Source organism: Caretta caretta, chromosome 5 (assembly GCF_965140235.1).
Source record: "Caretta caretta isolate rCarCar2 chromosome 5, rCarCar1.hap1, whole genome shotgun sequence".
NCBI lineage: Eukaryota > Metazoa > Chordata > Testudines > Cheloniidae > Caretta > Caretta caretta.
In genome coordinates, this window is record NC_134210.1 from 131,772,208 (window position 1) to 131,793,545 (window position 21,338).

At 46.2% G+C, this 21,338-nt stretch overlaps 1 protein-coding gene across 1 annotated transcript in view; it reads right to left on the bottom strand.

The window, feature by feature from the left end:
* The window catches only part of KCMF1 (potassium channel modulatory factor 1), a 76,660-nt gene that overhangs the window by 22,203 nt on the left and 33,119 nt on the right, over window positions 1–21,338 (bottom strand). Inside the window, exon 3 of the mRNA XM_048851631.2 lies at window positions 2,366–2,505. Coding sequence (XP_048707588.1) covers window positions 2,366–2,505 — 140 coding nt within the window. The remainder of the gene's footprint in view (window positions 1–2,365; window positions 2,506–21,338) is intronic.

The following is a 21,338-nucleotide window of genomic DNA, read 5'->3' on the forward strand; positions in this document are numbered from 1 at the left end:
AATTGTCTAGTAGGCAATTTTGTTTAAATCAGGTAGTGAAGAACTGTGGACTTTTCTAAGACAAAAATAATTTAGAGCTCATCAGTTCCTAAATAGCTGAGGTGTATAATCATTAGTTTCAGACCAAGGTCAAGAACATAGCATTTATAAGGCATCAAAGACAGATTGCAAAGTGTCTTGAACAGATCCAAGCCTTCCTAGACATAGTAAAGAGGGGTATTTCCCATGTTCAGAAAAAGTTTCAGAGATGGTAACATCTTCCGCCACAGGCAATAATCACACCTAGCTACGAAGGCTTGGTTATCAGTTACTTGCCAACAAACAGCAGAAGCAAAATAGGTCTTCCAGAACTCTACTGTATAATGTGCAATTGAATACCACAGGGTAGGCCTACACTAGAAATGCTAGACTGGCACAGTGGCGGCGATTAGTAGCAAATCCACCTCTCTGAGAGGTAGGTTGATCATAGAATTCTTCCCTTGACTTAGCAGTGTGTATACCAGAACTTCACAGTCCTGAGCGATGTAGTTAAGCCGACCTAACTCTGTAGTACAGACCAGCCCCTACCTGCTGTGAACTGATTACTACTATTGAAATGAACAGGAACTCAAGTGATCAATGATAGAGAAAAAGCAAAACCCACCTTACAGGACCAATATACCATAGCATTTTAATTTTATGGACCACTGAACAAGTGATAGTCAAATTCAAAGTTCCTCAGCAGGATCCAGCTTCCTTGAAGGGAAGGCCACACTGGCTACATCTACACTGGGGGGAAAAAAACAGCCCCAAACAACCTCAGCAGCAAGTCTCAGAGCCCAGGTCAACTGACTTAGGCTCACACTACAGAGCTAAAATTAGCAGTGTAGATGTTCCTGCTTGGGCTAAAGTCTGGGCTCTGAAAACCAACAAGGAGGGTGGGTCTCAGAGTCTGGGCTCAAGCCTGCACAGAAATAGCCACACTGCTATTTTCAGTCCCATAGCACGAGTCTGAGTCAGGTGACCTGGGCTTTGAGACTCTCTGCTGCACATTTGTTTTTTTAAAACAGTGTAGTGGGCTATCCATTAACCCTATCTTCGTAAGAATGAAGCACTTTAAGACACTGCGCATATATACAGTAATCTCAAGAGCAGTCATTTGGTGGTATAACCTTGTTCTGCTAATGCCTGGAATTTCAGAAAAGAAAGGATGTTGTGATAATGCCCTAGATGATTCTGGAGTTAGAAATCCAAAATGTGCCATACTGACTTGACACTGGAAAAGAACAGGTTAGACAAATACCTGTCAGGAATGGTCTTGTTATTACTTTGTCCTGCCTTCAGTGCAGGGATCTGATTAGATGACCTACTGAGGTCCCTTCCATGGTTCTATGGAATTGTACTATCCATTTTAACAGCCAGAAGAATGTGTCTGATAACTTTTAATAAGTATTAACAGAAAAACTTTTTGAAGTATTTCTACAAACAATGCCAGATTCATTGAAAAGAGAAAAAGTAGTTTAAAATAGGCTGTTGTAAGTCAGGTGCAAACCCTTGTCTACCTCCCAATTCCACAGAATAAAAACCATATAGTTACTCCAGTCTACAGAATATAGACAGTGTGCAGATTTGGTGGCTGGGCTCAGAGAAGTGCTGTTGGGACAATTAGCATGTGGCAGGTTCTAAATGTCCCATAATATGCATCAAAAACATCCCACCGCCTCCCCCAAAACTATAGTCAACATTAGGAATGAGATTTGTGGTCACAAAAAGTAAATTCCATGATATTAGGCTCCCTCCTGAGTTTTTCTGCATTGTACAATATTCAGCAATTTCTAAGCTTTCATTTAAAAAAAGTTAAGTTAATCTTTTCTATTGCAAAGATACAGGTGGCATAATGTAAACTTGATAGAAAACTCTATCCAACCAATATGACATCAGCAAAGGTGTGAACTCACTCTCCTCAACTTTAGAACTTTAACTAAAATAATACAAATATTAACATTATTTTTAAAAGACGACTTCTCTTCCCCTTTCATATTTAGAAAGAAATAAGCTATGTAGAAATTAAACACACAAAACTATGTTAATGCAACATTAAAGCTGGCTGGTTAAAATAAAGAAAGTTGGGTAATGCAACAGTTAAGGTTCCAACAGCAATGGTGACTTGATCATGTTGCATATATGTAGTTTAGTAAAATCACTTATGAGAATACTTCAATTGTTTTTAAAATATGACAAACATTCTAATCTCTCAAGTGCTTGTGTGTGTATACACACACACACCATTTTTAGAATACATACACAAACTAAAATGAAAGACACAGTTGAGCTTTAATTTCTCATGTTTTCACCATAATTCAAAAGCAATAATGATTCTGCTTACCACTTCTGTTGATGTTTCTGCATGCTCGGAAGTAACATGTTCTTGAAGAGATGTTTCCGTGTAACCCATTTTTCCACAGTAAGGACAAGTAAAAGACTGTGGCTGCTCTACAGAGAAAGCTTCTCCACCATAGTACAAATCTGGGAAAGAAAACCAGTGGGTAGACTTCATTCACGAAGGAGCATTACTAAATACACTGTAGTTAAAATATGTATGGTACTGTCAACTCTGTTACACTAGTCCTTTGGTCAAGCGGCATTTTAACTCAGGCACTTGGTTATATGTCTGAAAACATAAGGAGAACTTGATATTTATAAAGGTGTTCAACGAATTAAACACTCAAAGGAATACATGGATTATGCTAATTTCATGCTATCAAATACAACAAAACATCATGCAGTAACTGCAAGTGCCTCATGTGCCACTTTCTACCCTAACTTGTCCCCCCAACTCCACTCCCAAATCATTTCCCCTGATGTAAGTTCACTATAATAGAAATGTGGGGGTAGGCAGGTCTCCGGGAGGATAGCTTGGTCACAGCAAATCTACACAAAACAGTATTTAAATGTGTCTTGTCTACAATGGCACTCTTTCTACCACTGTTGGAAATGAACCAACCTTTGCTACAATGGGAAACTGGAGAGAGAAAAAGCCTAGTGCAGACAAAGCTCAAACTTGGTCTATTTACCGAAGCAAATAACACTTGAAAGCTGTTATGTTCTAGTTTCCTTTTCAAGCACCTACACCTGTAGAATTTATATAGTTCGACTCCTGAACAAACAGCTACATTAAAATGCACCCCTGCAAACCTGTCATGAAAATGTAACCACCTGTACTAAAAAAAAAAAAAAATGAACTCATCCCTTCTTCACTATGATGACTATAAAACGAATAAAGCTTGTAATTTACTTGCAGGCTTAAAAGAGGTATTTTTCCTGAGCACATAGATTCAACTCTTTTCCACCATTCTTCTTCCTTGGGCTTGTTGATAGTCAAAGAGTGATTGACATTTATATGGATAAAGAATACACAGTTCTAAATAATAAAGGATTAAAAAACTGAACAAGTTTTGGAAAAAAAATATAAATCTTCATGCTCCAGAGCATAAGCCAACCTCAAAATGATGGGGGTTATGAAGGAACTTCCCTGTGGGCACGTTATTTCATAACTGTCTTGTACAGAGTTCCTTGCACCTTCTGAAACTTCCACTATTGGCCTCCGTCAGACAGGATACGGGGCTAGACAGAGCACTGATTTAGAATAATTCAAAAGCTGTTATCAATAGGAACTCTTGTGCTCCAAATTAGCACATGCACAGAGCCTCACTGCAGGAATCACACACCTAACCCCACAGACACTGAACCATTTTTGAACAATAATTAGCAGTTATAGTGTGTTTGCATGCCCTAGAGCCCAATATTTCAAGACCTATGGCATTAAAAAGAAGCCTCCTCTACTGGTCTTTCTATTCCTGACTGTTTCATTAAGTCTTATTTGCACATAGTTACTAAGGAGAGGCAAAGAGGCTCTGTGGAAGCAACATATTGCAGAACAAGAGTTGGATTACTTCCCAAAAAGTCTCTCTCTAATTCATGACATTGTTCCCATAGGGCTCTAAGTAGGAGGCTAAGAAACAAACTCACAAACCGGGTAGAATTAGTGGGGGAAGCAAAAGTGGATGGGAATCTGGGAGGCAGTGACCATGAGTTGGTTGAGTTCAGGATCCTGACGCAGGGAAGAAAGGTAAGCAGCAGGATACGGACCCTGGACTTCAGGAAAGCAGACTTCGACTCCCTCAGGGAACGGATGGCCAGGATCCCCTGGGGGACTAACATGAAGGGGAAAGGAGTCCAGGAGAGCTGGCTGCATTTCAAGGAATCCCTGTTGAGGTTACAGGGACAAACCATCCCGATGAGTCGAAAGAATAGTAAATATGGCAGGCGACCAGCTTGGCTTAATGGTGAAATCCTAGCAGACCTTAAACATAAAAAAGAAGCTTACAAGAAGTGGAAGGTTGGACATATGACCAGGGAAGAGTATAAAAATATTGCTCGGGCATGTAGGAATGATATCAGGAGGGCCAAATCGCACCTGGAGCTGCAGCTAGCCAGAGATGTTAAGAGTAACAAGAAGGGTTTCTTCAGGTATGTTGGCAACAAGAAGAAAGCCAAGGAAAGTGTGGGCCCCTTACTGAATGAGGGAGGCAACCTAGTGACAGAGGATGTGGAAAAAGCTAATGTACTCAATGCTTTTTTTGCCTCTGTTTTCACTAACAAGGTCAGCTCCCAGACTGCTGCGCTGGGCATCACAAAATGGGGAAGAGATGGCCAGCCCTCTGTGGAGATAGAGGTGGTTAGGGACTATTTAGAAAAGCTGGACGTGCACAAGTCCATGGGGCCGGACGACTTGCATCCGAGAGTGCTGAAGGAATTGGCGGCTGTGATTGCAGAGCCATTGGCCATTATCTTTGAAAACTCGTGGCGAACCGGGGAAGTCCCGGATGACTGGAAAAAGGCTAATGTAGTGCCAATCTTTAAAAAAGGGAAGAAGGAGGATCCTGGGAACTACAGGCCAGTCAGCCTCACCTCAGTCCCTGGAAAAATCATGGAGCAGGTCCTCAAAGAATCAATCCTGAAGCACTTAGAGGAGAGGAAAGTGATCAGGAACAGCCAGCATGGATTCACCAAGGGAAGGTCATGCCTGACTAATCTAATCGCCTTTTATGATGAGATTACTGGTTCTGTGGATGAAGGGAAAGCAGTGGATGTATTGTTTCTTGACTTTAGCAAAGCTTTTGACACGGTCTCCCACAGTATTCTTGTCAGCAAGTTAAGGAAGTATGGGCTGGAAGAATGCACTATAAGGTGGGTAGAAAGCTGGCTAGATTGTCGGGCTCAACGGGTAGTGACCAATGGCTCCATGTCTAGTTGGCAGCCGGTATCAAGTGGAGTGCCCCAAGGGTCGGTTCTGGGGCCGGTTTTGTTCAATATCTTCATAAATGATCTGGAGGATGGTGTGGATTGCACTCTCAGCAAATTTGCGGATGATACTAAACTGGGAGGAGTGGTAGATACGCTGGAGGGGAGGGATAGGATACAGAAGGACCTAGACAAATTGGAGGATTGGGCCAAAAGAAATCTGATGCGGTTCAATAAGGACAAGTGCAGGGTCCTGCACTTAGGACGGAAGAACCCAATGCACAGCTACAGACTAGGGACCGAATGGCTAGGCAGCAGTTCTGCGGAAAAGGACCTAGGGGTGACAGTGGACGAGAAGCTGGATATGAGTCAGCAGTGTGCCCTTGTTGCCAAGAAGGCCAATGGCATTTTGGGATGTATAAGTAGGGGCATAGCGAGCAGATCGAGGGACGTGATCGTTTCCCTCTATTCGACATTGGTGAGGCCTCATCTGAAGTACTGTGTCCAGTTTTGGGCCCCACACTACAAGAAGGATGTGGATAAATTGGAGAGAGTCCAGCGAAGGGCAACAAAAATGATTAGGGGTCTAGAACACATGACTTATGAGGAGAGGCTGAGGGAGCTGGGATTGTTTAGTCTGCAGAAGAGAAGAATGAGGGGGGATTTGATAGCTGCTTTCAACTACCTGAAAGGGGGTTCCAAAGAGGATGGCTCTAGACTGTTCTCAATGGTAGCAGATGACAGAACGAGGAGTAATGGTCTCAAGTTGCAGTGGGGGAGGTTTAGATTGGATATTAGGAAAAACTTTTTCACTAAGAGGGTGGTGAAACACTGGAATGCGTTACCTAGGGAGGTGGTAGAATCTCCTTCCTTAGAGGTTTTTAAGGTCAGGCTTGACAAAGCCCTGGCTGGGATGATTTAACTGGGAATTGGTCCTGCTTCGAGCAGGGAGTTGGACTAGATGACCTTCTGGGGTCCCTTCCAACCCTGATATTCTATGATTCTATGATTCTAAGAGAAAGATATCCTTTTCAAAACATTCACTGCTAGCATACACTACAGCAGGGGTGGGCAAACTTTTTGGCCTGAGGGCTGCATCAGGTTTCGGAAATTGTATGGAGGGCCGGTTAGGGGAGGGGAGCGTGGCCCAGTCCCCACCCCCATCCACCCCCCCGCTTCTCACCCCCGATGCACCCCCGGGGGTGCCCCTGCCCCATCCAAACACCCCTGTTCCCTGATGGCCCCCCCGGGACCCCTTCCCCACCCCCACCCCTCTGTCTGCTCCCAGAACCCCCGCAACCTCATCCAACCCGTCCTCTCCTTCTCACTGCCCCGCTGGGACCCCTGCCCCTGACTGCCCCCTGCTGCCCCATCCAACCCCTCCTCTCATTCCTGACTGCCCCCCTGGGACCCCTGCCCCCCATTCAGCCACCCCGTCACCCTGACCGCCCCCTGACTGCCCCCCACCAGCCCATCCAACCCCCTTTCCTTCCTGACTGCTCCCCCCCCCGGGACCCCTGCCCTCTGACCACTCCCCCGAACTCCCCTGCCCTCTATCCAACCTCACCGCTCCCTGCCCCCTTACGGTGCTGCCTGGAGGGCTGGTGGCTTGTAGCGCTACAGCCGCGCCATCCGGCTGGAGCCGGCCATGCACCGCGCAGCACAGAGCACCGGGTCAGGCCGGGCTCTGCAGCTGCGCTGCCCCAGGAGCTCACAGCCGCACCGCCCAGAGCACTGCGCCCGGGGCACAGTGAGCTGAACCTGCAGGGGAGGGGGGAACAGCAGAGGAGGGGCCAGGGGCTAGCCTCCCGGGCCAGGGGATTGGCTAGCCTCCCGGGCCAGGGGATTGTCTGATTGGCTGCTAGCCTGCAGGGGGCGGGCATTAGGGTGTCCCTTTGTTTGCGTCAGGGAAGCCTGGCTGTTTAAAAATAGCCAGAACTTCGTGAACCAGCTGAGCGGCGGGAGACAGCAGAGCAGCTCACAGCAGGAGTTTGCCTGGGAGTTCGCCTGGAGTGAGCCCAGTGAGGCTTACGTCTTGCAAACTGCTCTGAGGAAGCTTGTAGTAGGAAGGTGATATGGAAGGGGGGATTCAGCTGTTGTGACCTGCACTGGATGTGCCATGTTTGTCTTTCTTCCACAGAACAGAAGCGACTTTGTCTGTACAAAGTGCAAGCTGGTCTCCATATTGGAAGAGAAGATTGAAGGTCTGGAGCAACAGATAACGACCCTGCGTTGCACACGAGAAACTGAGGATTTTCTGGACAAAACTCAGGATATGCTTCTAGGGGCACAAAGCTCTAAAGATATAGAGCAGGTTGCACAGAGGAGCCAAGAGGCCAGTGAAGAAGCTTGGCAACATGTGACCTCCAGAAGAGGTAAGCGGAATGTCCGGGTTCCAGTAACACAGACACAGGTAACTAACCACTTTCATGTTCTCTCCGCAGGTACCATTGCGGAGAGTGGACCAGATGATATGTCTGGGGCGAGAAAGCAGAAGGAGACTCCGCTGGTTGGAAGGCATGAGATGCGATGTCCTGAGGTTGGGGGTTCCACGACCACCACTCCCAAGAGGAGAAGGCGGGTGGTGGTGGTCGGGGACTCTCTCCTCCGGGGGACTGAGTCATCTATCTGCCGCCCTGACCGGGAAAACCGAGAAGTTTGCTGCTTGCCAGGGGCTAGGATTCGCGATGTGACGGAGAGACTGCCGAGACTCATCAAGCCCTCGGATCGCTACCCCTTCCTGCTTCTCCACGTGGGCACCAATGATACTGCCAAGAATGACCTTAAGCGGATCACTGCGGACTACGTGGCTCTGGGAAGAAGGATAAAGGAGTTGGAGGTGCAAGTGGTGTTCTTGTCCATCCTTCCCGTGGAAGGAAAAGGCCTGGGTAGGGACCGTCGAATCGTCGAAGTCAACGAATGGCTACGCAGGTGGTGTCGGAGAGAAGGCTTTGGATTCTTTGACCATGGGATGGTGTTCCATGAAGGAGGAGTGCTGGGCAGAGACGGGCTCCATCTTACGAAGAGAGGGAAGAGCATCTTTGCCAGCAGGCTGGCTAACCTAGTGAGGAGGGCTTTAAACTAGGTTCACCGGGGGAAGGAGACCAAAGCCCTGAGGTAAGTGGGAAAGCGGGATACCGGGAGGAAGCACAGGCAGGAATGTCTGTGAGGGGAGGGCTCCTGCCTCATACTGGGAATGAGGGGCGATCAACAGGTTATCTCAAGTGCTTATATACAAATGCACAAAGCCTTGGAAACAAGCAGGGAGAACTGGAGGTCCTGGTGATGTCAAGGAACTATGACGTGATCGGAATAACAGAGACTTGGTGGGATAACTCACATGACTGGAGTACTGTCATGGATGGTTATAAACTGTTCAGGAAGGACAGGCAGGGCAGAAAAGGTGGGGGAGTAGCACTGTATGTAAGGGAGCAGTATGACTGCTCAGAGCTCTGGTACGAAACTGTAGAAAAACCTGAGTGTCTCTGGATTAAGTTTAGAAGTGTGTGCAACAAGAGTGATGTAGTGGTGGGAGTCTGCTATAGGTAGATGAGGCTTTCTTCCGGCAGCTCACGGAAGCTACTAGATCGCATGCCCTGATTCTTATGGGTGACTTTAATTTTCCTGATATCTGCTGGGAGAGCAATACAGCGGTGCATAGACAATCCAGGAAGTTTTTGGAAAGCGTAGGGGACAATTTCCTGGCGCAAGTGCTCGAGGAGCCAACTGGGGGGGCGCTTTTCTTGACCTGCTGCTCACAAACCGGGTAGAATTAGTGGGGGAAGCAAAAGTGGATGGGAATCTGGGAGGCAGTGACCATGAGTTGGTTGAGTTCAGGATCCTGACGCAGGGAAGAAAGGTAAGCAGCAGGATACGGACCCTGGACTTCAGGAAAGCAGACTTCGACTCCCTCAGGGAACGGATGGCCAGGATCCCCTGGGGGACTAACATGAAGGGGAAAGGAGTCCAGGAGAGCTGGCTGCATTTCAAGGAATCCCTGTTGAGGTTACAGGGACAAACCATCCCGATGAGTCGAAAGAATAGTAAATATGGCAGGCGACCAGCTTGGCTTAATGGTGAAATCCTAGCGGATCTTAAACATAAAAAAGAAGCTTACAAGAAGTGGAAGGTTGGACATATGACCAGGGAAGAGTATAAAAATATTGCTCGGGCATGTAGGAATGAAATCAGGAGGGCCAAATCGCACCTGGAGCTGCAGCTAGCAAGAGATGTCAAGAGTAACAAGAAGGGTTTCTTCAGGTATGTTGGCAACAAGAAGAAAGCCAAGGAAAGCATGGGCCCCTTACTGAATGAGGGAGGCAACCTAGTGATTGAGGATGTGGAAAAAGCTAATGTACTCAATGCTTTTTTTGCCTCTGTTTTCACTAACAAGGTCAGCTCCCAGACTGCTGCGCTGGGCATCACAAAATGGGGAAGAGATGGCCAGCCCTCTGTGGAGATAGAGGTGGTTAGGGACTATTTAGAAAAGCTGGACATGCACAAGTCCATGGGGCCGGACGAGTTGCATCCGAGAGTGCTGAAGGAATTGGCGGCTGTGATTGCAGAGCCATTGGCCATTGTCTTTGAAAATTCGTGGCGAACGGGGGAAGTCCCGGATGACTGGAAAAAGGCTAACGTAGTGCCAATCTTTAAAAAAGGGAAGAAGGAGGATCCTGTGAACTACAGGCCAGTCAGCCTCGCCTCAGTCCCTGGAAAAATCATGGAGCAGGTCCTCAAAGAATCAATCCTGAAGCACTTGCATGAGAGGAAAGTGATCAGGAACAGCCAGCATGGATTCACCAAGGGAAGGTCATGCCTGACTAATCTAATCGCCTTCTATGACGAGATTGCTGGTTCTGTGGATGAAGGGAAAGCAGTGGACGTGTTGTTCCTTGACTTTAGCAAAGCTTTTGACACGGTCTCCCACAGTATTCTTGTCAGCAAGTTAAGGAAGTATGGGCTGGATGAATGCACTATAAGGTGGGTAGAAAGCTGGCTAGATTGTCGGGCTCAACGGGTAATGATCAATGGCTCCATGTCTAGTTGGCAACCGGTGTCAAGTGGAGTGCCCCAGGGGTCGGTCCTGGGGCCGGTTTTGTTCAATATCTTCATAAATGATCTGGAGGATGGTGTAGACTGCACTCTCAGCAAATTTGCGGATGATACTAAACTGGGAGGAGTGGTAGATACGCTGGAGGGGAGGGATAGGATACAGAAGGACCTAGACAAATTGGAGGATTGGGCCAAAAGAAATCTGATGCGGTTCAATAAGGATAAGTGCAGGGTCCTGCACTTAGGACGGAAGAATCCAATGCACCGCTACAGACTAGGGGCCGAATGGCTAGGCAGCAGTTCTGTGGAAAAGGACCTAGGGGTGACAGTGGATGAGAAGCTGGATATGAGTCAGCAGTGTGCCCTTGTTGCCAAGAAGGCCAATGGCATTTTGGGATGTATAAGTAGGGGCATTGCCAGCAGATCGAGGGACGTGATCGTTCCCCTCTATTCGACATTGGTGGGGCCTCATCTGGAGTACTGTGTCCAGTTTTGGGCCCCACACTACAAGGATGTGGATAAATTGGAGAGAGTCCAGCGAAGGGCAACAAAAATGATTAGGGGTCTGGAACACATGACTTATGAGGAGAGGCTGAGGGAGCTGGGATTGTTTAGTCTGCAGAAGAGAAGAATGAGGGGGGATTTGATAGCTGCTTTCAACTACCTGAAAGGGGGTTCCAAAGAGGATGGCTCTAGACTGTTCTCAATGGTAGCAGATGACAGAACGAGGAGTAATGGTCTCAAGTTGCAGCGGGGGAGGTTTAGGTTGGATATTAGGAAAAACTTTTTCACTATGAGGGTGGTGAAACACTGGAATGCGTTACCTAGGGAGGTGGTAGAATCTCCTTCCTTAGAGGTTTTTAAGGTCAGGCTTGACAAAGCCCTGGCTGGGATGATTTAACTGGGAATTAGTCCTGCTTCGAGCAGGGGGTTGGACTAGATGACCTTCTGGGGTCCCTTCCAACCCTGATATTCTATGATTCTAGGAGCTCAGGGGCCGGGCAGGAGGGTCCTGCAGGCCAGATGTGGCCCGCGGGTCACAGTTTGCCCACCTCTGCACTACAGGGACTTATCCTTGCTGGAGAGGAAATGCCGTCACATTCAAACTGTGACTATTTGGTTGGTCCACCAGATTCAACCATCCCAGAAAGAGTCACAAAGACACAGACTGCCATCAGGCCAAGGTATCAAATAAAACTTCACTTCTACCCTGCATCTGGCTAAACCCACTGACTAGAAGAGATCTTGGAACCGGTCTCCTAGCAACCAAGCTAGAGCCTTGTGAAATCTAATGTGATCCCTATGGAAGTTAGAATGGGGAACAAGGGGAACTATCGTAAGATCTCTCTCCACCTGCAGGCCCCGATGCTGCTGCTGAGGCACAACCACAGCAAAGTACGCAGCTGCATCTAACCCAAAAGTTAGTACTTCTGTCTGGTATCGGTTGCTGCCTTCCATGAACCTGAGGTATGTGTGCTTTAACCTTTTTGAGGTGAGGAAGTAGGCATTCTGAAGATTAAAATTCACCATATCCATTGTGAGAGCTGAAAGCAGGGATTATGGTGCCCAGAAACAGAAATAATCTGTTCAATATTGAGAGATGCAGAACAGGCCACAAAGTTTCCTTTTGGAATAAGAAAACACTAGGAATGAAAGCCCTGAGCCTTCTTAAGGCTCTGGGCTCTCTGAGAACACGTGCAAGTTTTTATGTTCATCTGCATTGCAGAACTTTGCAGGACTAGAGAAATATCGCCAGCATTTTGAGTAAAGTTCAAGGTGACCCCATAAACAGCAAAAAGTTGACATAAACAGCAGAAAAATTACAAAAATTAAACTAAATGTTTTGTGTTTGTACTAAAGCTACCTCTATTATGGTTAGCTTGGCTCTATGGCTACTCCACTAGATGGCCAGAGAGGAGTTCAGGCTGCAGAGGGGGTAATTATACCCTTAGTGCTCAGAATGTGGAGCTCAAGGGATCTGGACTACTGCTTATAAATGGTTAGTGGTTTTATGGTTAGACATGCAACTCCTCCAACAACAGGACTCTGCAGGGCAGTGATGTGAAAGTGTAAACCAGAGTTCTCTTTTTGGTCCTAATAATTTTGCACGTCTAGGAAACTACATAAAGATTTTAGATATAAGAGGTAAACAAAAGGGACAGATTCCAATTTTCAAAAAAATTCAGAAAAATCCAAATGTAATCTTCTTTCCTCCGTAACTAGTCCTATTGCTTTCACTTTACTGAGTTCATGAGTTCACAGAGTACAGTGATGTCATTTAAGGTTCAGCACTTCAGCAGGCAGACATGCAAAATATTGTGGAGTCCTATAGGAACTTTGAAATACCATCAAACAAGCTCAAATCAATGGCATTAACAATTGTTTCCTTACATGCTAGTTTGATTACTTCTAACTTTTGGTAGGTCTTCCCAGACAGTGGATAAATATCCATCTACTGACTGAATGACAGGGAACTCCTTCCCTTTCCTCCCTCCCACACAAACAAATTTTATGTAAGACTCATCTATAAGGGCTGCTTCCAGTTTATCAATCCAGTTCCAGAAACTTCCGAAGTAGTAACACACTGTACACAGATCTTGCTACAAATCATTAAACAAAAACATGAACAGTAAATTAATCAGAAGGGCAAAGTGTAGTGGAAAAAAAGGGAAGTCCACGCAAAACTCTTCCCACAGGTAGCAGGATGTAAGTGAAAAAATAAGGATATAAGATATGCTTGCTTGTTACAGCTGCCATCTACAAAACAAATTTCAAAATCAAAGTATTTAAAAACAAGAGGGAGGGAACTGAGTGACAATTCCCAGCTTTTCAGTTGAGCTAACTCAGACCTATCTGAGGTTAGGAAAAACCAAAATCTCCCCTACATGCCACAGCTGTGTCCACACAGTGAAAACTCCAGCAATAGTATCCCATGTCCTGACACAAACAGGGAAAGTACTGAGATAAGAGATTCAGCACGAATGCCAAGCTTCCAACCCTCATCCTTCAAGATTGTCTTATGCAGCCCAATCATGAATCTCAGCCCTCCCGTGGGAGATGGGTGGGTCCCAGAGCCCAGGCTCCAGCCCAAGCCCAGAAGTCCACACTGCAGCGAAACAGCCCCGCAGCCCAAGCCCTGAATCCGAGTTGGCTGGCATGGGCCAACTGCAGATGTCTAGTTGCTATGTAGACAGACCATAGGATTGCTCAGACAAAACCAGTCTTGCTATAATGGACTAATGTAAAAAAAAACAAACAAACAGTGTGACATTTTCTTCCCTTTGTCTACCGGTAAGACAACATAATACTTTGACTGGACTGACCCACAGGACATAGGGGAAATTTACATTTTATTTTCTTTTTCTTAGTTATTTTTCTATGAGTGTTGCAAAGAAACGTGCATGTAAATTAAAATTTTGCCACTGAACAGATACCAGTATGAGGTTAGTTGTCAGATTATTACATTGACATTTGACCCAAAGGATCAAAAAAGTAACTTTCTTCTCACACTTATCTTAAGGAGCTTTATTAGAATAAGGCAGTGTTATCCCTAAAGACATACTTCCTACTTCACAGCAGAGTTTTTGGCTAAAACTTTCCCCGTCCTCTTGTCTGGCTTCCTCTTACAGCCCTAAAGAAGAAACGTACATGCCCTTACATCTTTACTCGTGTGTGTGTGTGAGTGAGTGTGTGAGAGAGAGAGAGAGAGAGAGACCACTATCTGTAACAAAAATATTTAGCAATGAAGATTCACCACACCCCCAAATCTAATCTTGTGGCTGGAGAAGGACTTGTCCACTTGATTAATATAAATAATCAAACCCCAAAAGGAACAGACTCTTATTCAACTTTAGGATTGTTCTTAACAGGGTTATCGCCTCTCACTAAAGCTCTGGTGCAAGTACCACTGCTACTAGAGTCATATGCCAACAACTAGATTTAGAACCAGTTGATGTTGCTACTTTCTTCTATACTCATCAGCGATCAATTTCATTTGTGTAGGAGGGTCTCTGGGTACAGCTATGTCCACTGGCAACAGCTAGTATTGTTCAGTATTTTTCTTGTTTTATCAGTTTCTGTTCTTCTGGTTTTAGCTTGGGTAAGCTTCACGCTGAAATCCAGTCACTGAAGCCTGAGACTTCTTAGAGTTTTGTATCTCTAAGGCTTTGTCTACATTACCGCCTATGTTGGCATAATTTGAGTCTTTCAGGGGTGTGATAAAACATAAATGTACACAGTGCTATGTTGGTAGGAGACCTTCTCCCACTGACATAGCTTCTGCTGCTCCCCGAGGTGGTTTTATTATATGCCAACAGCATAGTGTGTCTTCACCAGACGTGCTGCATGGGCACAGCTGTGCTGCTGAAGTGCTGCACATATAGACATGGCCTAAGCCTCACATTCTTTAAGCAGAGACACTTAGCATAAACGTTTGTCTCGAAGGTTGGCAGGATTGTTTGGATCTGTTGCCCCATACACATCTGAGCTGAGATTACTCTGGTGATTGATGTGACAGTTACCCTACAGCTCAGCACAGTTAATGAGAGATCATCTTCTTGTAGAATTCTATTAAGAATTTATACCTCTCTCTCTGCAAGTCCATTCCCTTGGGTTTAGATGGGGTGGGAGTTGGGTGGAATTAACATGCTTGAAATCACAATGCATCCTGAAAGCTTGGAATTGAGAGCTAGTAAATGGTGGCTAAAAGGTTAGGTCAACCCAGCTCCGTCATTCAGGGGTGTGAAAAATTAACACTCCTGAGCAACATAGTTAAGCTGACCTAAACTCTGGTGTAGATTGAGCTAAATTGACGGAAGAATGCTTCCATCGACCTAGCTGCCAGCTCTGGAGGAGATGGAATACCTATGCTGACGAAGAACCCTTCCCCTGGCACAGACAGTGTCTACACTGAAACACTACAGCTCTGTAGACAAGTCCTTGATGGTTGGTGATTCTCTCTTCTGGAATGCCAAAATGAGGAAATATGTTTTGTACTACTCTATGACCTGTAAGATCTAGTAAGAAGCAGAATTTCTACAATCTAAAAAATAGCCAATAACTACTAGATATGCAAAAAGAAAAGGAGTACTTGTGGCACCTTAGAGACTAACCAATTTATTTGAGCATGAGCTTTCGTGAGCTACAGCTCACTTCAGATGAAGTGAGCTGTAGCTCACGAAAGCTCATGCTCAAATAAATTGGTTAGTCTCTAAGGTGCCACAAGTACTCCTTTTCTTTTTGCGAATACAGACTAACACGGCTGTTACTCTGAAACCTGTTACTAGATATGCACATCCTCCTCCTTTACACAGGTCTAGTGTTATCTTCTGAGACCTCTCAGGAAATAAGAGATTCTTTCAGCTGTATCTTTCTGGTCTTTTTTCAAGATCTATGTGATTCCACCTTCTATTTCAAGTCCTTGCCCTATGCTGGGCCAGCACACAGATGGCTGGACTTGCTCTCAGCATTTTAAGGCTCTGGCGTCCATCAAGCTTCCTTACCAATGTCATCCTGTAAGGACTGAAGAACTACAATACAATTAGAATCATAGACTATCAGGGGTTGGAAGGGACCTCAGGAGGTCATCTAGTCCAACCCCCTGCTCAAAGCAGGACCAATCCCCAATTTTTGCCCTAGATCCCTAAATGGCCCCCTCAAGGATTGAACTCACAACCCTGGGTTTAGCAGGCCAATGCTCAAACCACTGAGCTATCCCTCCCCCCACAATTGCCATAGGTGATCAGATCTTCAGCTTCAGAGAGTTCCCTTCTCACTGAAAAGAAGTTCCAGGTTGCCTGTGGGACCTCTGAACAGTAAAAGGGACAACCAGACTTTATAAATTTGAACATAGTGAATCAGCACTACTGTCTATCTTATTCAGTTCTGATGCCTCTCATGTGGGCTTCTAGATCATCCTGAGCCTCTGGAAAATCTGGATGATCAGTAGGGTTCCTCCATAAAGGTGTCAGGTGCATAGTCTGCAATACATTAATTTCAAATGCATAAGCAATCCCTGACATCTAAGAGCACCGTATCCAAGTCTTTATTTTTCATTAATGATATGTATGGCTTGTCTGTCAAAAGTTTGAAGTTGTGCAAGACCTTGTGAACATCTCACATGGCAGTGTGACCTAAGACTAGAGCTCTGGACAGGGACTCAGTAGACTTGGGTTTTATTTTCCAGCTCTGCCACTGGTGGTTGGGAAATCTTGGTCAAATCACTTCATTTCTGTGCTTCAGTTCCCCCATCTGTAAAACAGCTATAGTACTTTTCTCCTTTGTAAAGCACTTTCAGATCTATGGATGAAAAATGCTAAGTACCGGTGATGGACCTCCTTCAAAGTCATGCTAATTACCTTTTGAACTCCAACTTGCCAAAAGATCTGAAATTATATAAAAGATCCTTGGGTCTGATTCTGTCATCTCAGATCTGCTTCAGCTTCATCAGGGGAAGTTTGAGTCGCAAGACCTGACGTTCCAGTTATGCTGGTATGCCCTGAATAGGCTATCTGGACATTGGACTATAGCTTATGAACTATTTCTGAAAGAACTCTTTGCAACTACAGAGCTCAACATCTCTTCTCTGAATATGCACCTCAATGAATTGAGCCTATGTCTGTATGTATATTGATCTTTTAACCACACTCTCTCTGTGTTGGTTTAATAAATTTTAGTGTAGTTAATAAGAATTTGCTATAGTGTTTATTTGGGTAGATTTGAAACATTGATTAACCTGGGAGGTAATGTGTCCGATCCTTTTATTTTATATGATGAAATAAGATTTTCAGACATCGTATTTGACTTAGGTATCTGGATGGAGGTCTGAGGCTGGATCACTTTAAGGGAACTGTGTTGTTTGGACTTCTGAGTAACCAGAAGGTAATAAAGAAGCTGTTTTGTGCTGGCTTGGGGATTCTCTGCCCCATTCTTTGGGGTTCACCTTAACTGAGTGACCTCAGCTGTCCCCCACTAGGACCCTGGTCACAATAAGTGACTGATTTTTAAATTTTTTAAAACAACTGTGTTCATATGTCCCTGAAGACAGATCCCAGGAAGTAGCACCAGTTTATTGCTGGGCTACCACCCTGTAACCTTTACTTCAACAGACATTTTCCCTAGCATCCTTTATTCTTTCATTTCCTGCATGTTCTTCCACTGGCTACAAAGACATTCACTTCTCATGTTTTCTATGTTGCTGCATTTGCAGGCAGAAATGTAGCAGAACTCAGTGCCCCTAAGGCTTTTTTTTTTTTTTAAATGTGGCTGAACTTTCTCCCTACAGGAGTATTTTCTTTCCTACTTTCACCATGTTTCCACTACTTTCTTGCTGGGTGATTTTTCATGTTTAGATAATGGATAACAGCCAAGTGGAATTTCATCAAATTATACAAAATTTACGCTGAAGGTTTAGAACAAGCCTGAAAAAGTTAATCCAAAGAACATGAAAGTACCTCCTTAGCCATATCTGTAGCATTTCAAATATGGTTTGTGACTAAGTTCCTCCTCTGCCTTGGTTGGTCCTGTGCTTATTGGTGGATTTTCTCGCCTCAGAGATTCACAGCAGCCCTCAGTTTGGCCACTTTCCTGGCTCAAAACTGCCATTCACGCAGTTAGCCTCATCACTGACCAGCATGGGGAAAGAAAAAGAACAATCCCTGCAGTCTCTGCTGATCCACCTAGTGGATCGGGGAACAGGCCAGAGACCTTCCCCTCTGGTGGAACCCACAGTCCAGTTCAACTCCTCCGGTATCAAGTAGGGAGTTGGGGGGATGGAGGGAACCCGGGCCCACCCGCTATTCCGAGTTCCAGCCCAGGGCCCTGAGGACTGCAGCTGTCTACAGTGGCTCCTGTAACAGCTGCATGACAGCTACAACTCCTTGGGCTACTTCCCCATGGCCTCCTTCCAACACCTTCTTTATTCTCACCACAGGACCTTCCTCCCAATGTCTGATAATGCTTGTACTTCTCAGTCTTCCAGTAGTACGCCTTCTCACTCTCAGCTTCTTGCACCTCTTGCTCCCAGCTCCCCGCAAGCATAACAAACTGAAGTGAGCTCCTTTTTAAACCCAGGTGCCCTTATTAGCCTGCCTTAATTGATTCTAGCAGCTTCTTGATTGGCTGCAGGTGTTCTAATCAGCCTGTCTGCCTTAATTGTTTCCAGAAAGTTCCTGATTGTTCTGGAACCTTCCCTGTTACCTTACTCAGGGAAAAGGACCTACTTAACCTGGGGCTAATACATCTGCCTTCTATCACTCTCCTGTAGCCATCTGGCCTGACCCGGTCACATATCCCCCCCCCTCTGCTCAACACCACAGGGTTGGGCAACTTGGGACAGGCAGTGTACCCGTGACAAGCCATCTGCATCGTCATAGTGGCTTCCAGCCTGGTGTTGTATGGTGAATTGGAAAGGTTGTAAGGACAGGAACCCCATCTGGTCACCCTTGCGTTCTTCTCTTTATTTCGCTACATCCACTGGAGGGGTGCATGGTTGGTCACAAGGGTAAACCATCATCCCAGAAGGTAATAACATAGTGTTTCCATGGCCCATTTTACAGCTAGGCACTCTCTTTCAACCATGGTATACTTCTGCTCTCTCGGGAGGAGTTTCCTGCTGAGGTAGAGGATTGGGTGTTCTTCATCTCCGACCATCTGCGATAGGACAGCTCCCAATCCTACTTCAGATGCATCTGTCTGTAAAATGAATAATCACATCATCCAGATATGCCGCTGCATAACTGGTATGGGGCCATAGGAGCTTGTCCATAAGACGCTGGAAGGTGGCAGGTGCCCCATGCAGTCCAAAAGGAAGAAGAGTATATTGAAACAGATCCTCTGGGGTAGAGGATGCAGTCTTTTCTTTCGTATCTTTGGCAAGGGGAATCTGCCAGTATCCCTTTGTTAAATCAAGGGTGGTCAAAAAATCGGGCATTGCCCAGGTGGTCAACTAACTCATCGATTCGGGATATGGGGTATGCACTGAATCTGGATCTCTCATTCAGCTGGCGAAAGTCATTACAAAACCTAGTGGTGTCATCGGGTTTGGGCACCAACACTATCGGGCTTGATCACTGACTGTGGGACTCTTCGATGACGCTCAGCTCCATCATCCTTTTTACCTCTGCCTTGATCTCCTCCCTTTTTGCTGCTGGGACCTGATAGGGCCTTAAAGTTACCTTTGCCCCAGGGTCTGTGATAATGTGGTGATATGCTTCTGTGGTCCGACCTGGTTTGGTTGAAAACACATCCTGGTACCAGTTGATCATCTCAGTTACGTCCTTCTTCTGGTTTGGTGTCAGATCAGTGGATATCCTAATCTGCTCCTGCATGTTATTTCCCTGGATCGGGGTCTCTTGGGCCACTACACACACCTCTTGTTGGTGCCAAGGCCTTAAGAGGTTAATGTGATAAATTTGTTCTTGTTTCCGGCGTCCTGGCTGCCACACCTTGTAGGTTACTTCCCCCACGGGTTCAACCACCTCACAGGGCCCCTGCCATTGGGCCAAAAGCTTGCTTTCTGCCGTGGGTACCAACACTATCACCCGATCCCGTGGATGGAACTGTTGGACTTTTGCCTGGCGATTGTAATGGGTTTGCTGGGCCTCATGCGCCTTTTCCAAATGTTCCCGTACAATAGGGGTGACCCGGGCTATCCGTTCTCGCATCTGCAACACATGGTCAATTATATTTCTCCCCTCATTGGGTTCCTCTTCCCAGATTTCTTTTGCGATATCTAGTATGCCACGGGGGTGGTGTCCGTATAATAACTCAAAGGGGGAAAACCCAGTTGAGACCTGAGGTACCTCCCAGATTGCAAACATAAGGTAGGGTAGTATGGTGTCCCAATCGTTCCCGTCCTGACTTACCACTTTCCTTATCATTGCCTTGAGGGTTTGGTTAAACCTTTCTACCAGCCCATCGGTCTGCAGATGATAGACTGAAGTTCTCAGGGTATGGATATGGAGCAGCGTACAGAGGTCCTTCATTAGCTTCGACATAAATGGGGTACTTTGGTCTATTAATATCTCCTTTGGTATCCCCACTCGGGCAAAGATCCCCACCAACTCTTTAGCTATTGTTTTAGAGGCTGTCTTCTGCAGGGGGACAGCTTCTGGGTAGCGAGTAGCAGAGTCCAGAACGACAAGTATATATTGGTGGCCCAGGGCTGTCTTCTCCAGGGGTTCCACTAGGTCAGTGGCTATTCGCTCGAAGGGGACCTCTGTGATGGGAAGGGGTACTAAAGGTGCCCTCAAGTGGGGACGGGAACTGTGCAGCTGGCAGTCTGGGCAGGATGCACAGTACCTCCGCACTTCATTATGAAGTAGGGTCCTGGTCCCTGGGTTTTCCCTTCCACGGGGACCCCATCTATTTCAGTCACCTCCTTCCTAATGTTGTCGTACCTTGGGTCTTCAGCCTGATCCCATCCAAAATTTCCTCTCCCAGGGGTAATTGGCCCGAGATCTAGGGGGCCAGTCTCTGTTGCCTCTACTGGTTCAGAGTCTTTAGGGTGTGGGTCAGACTCGGGTGCTTCTCCCTCCTGGGTGGCCTCCTTTTCAGCTGCTCGGGTCCGCCTACCTACAAGAGCAACCCTCTGGTTTTGGGTCAGTATTCGGGTTCCCAAGGCCTTAGCTGCCCTCCTTTCCCTTTTCGACTTTCTACCCTGTCTGGGAGTGGAGAACAAATCTGGGGATATTTCAGAGAAGATTGGGGGTTGACAGTCTACTGTGGATGCCTCACTGACTTCAGGGTTTCCCCCTTTCTCTAATTCCCCTACCAGGAGTACGTCTCCAAACTCTGGGAAGTCCCTCCCTATGAGCACCAGGTATGGGAGTTTAGGGACTACACTTACTGCTACCTCAGTAGTGTTCCCCTGAATCTCGATTTTTACTGGGATCACGGGGTAATAACCAACTGTCCCATGGACGCATGTTACCCCTATACGCTTAGCCCACAGCAGCTGACTATGCTTCACGTGCTTCCCCGAGACAAGTGTGATAGCACTCCCC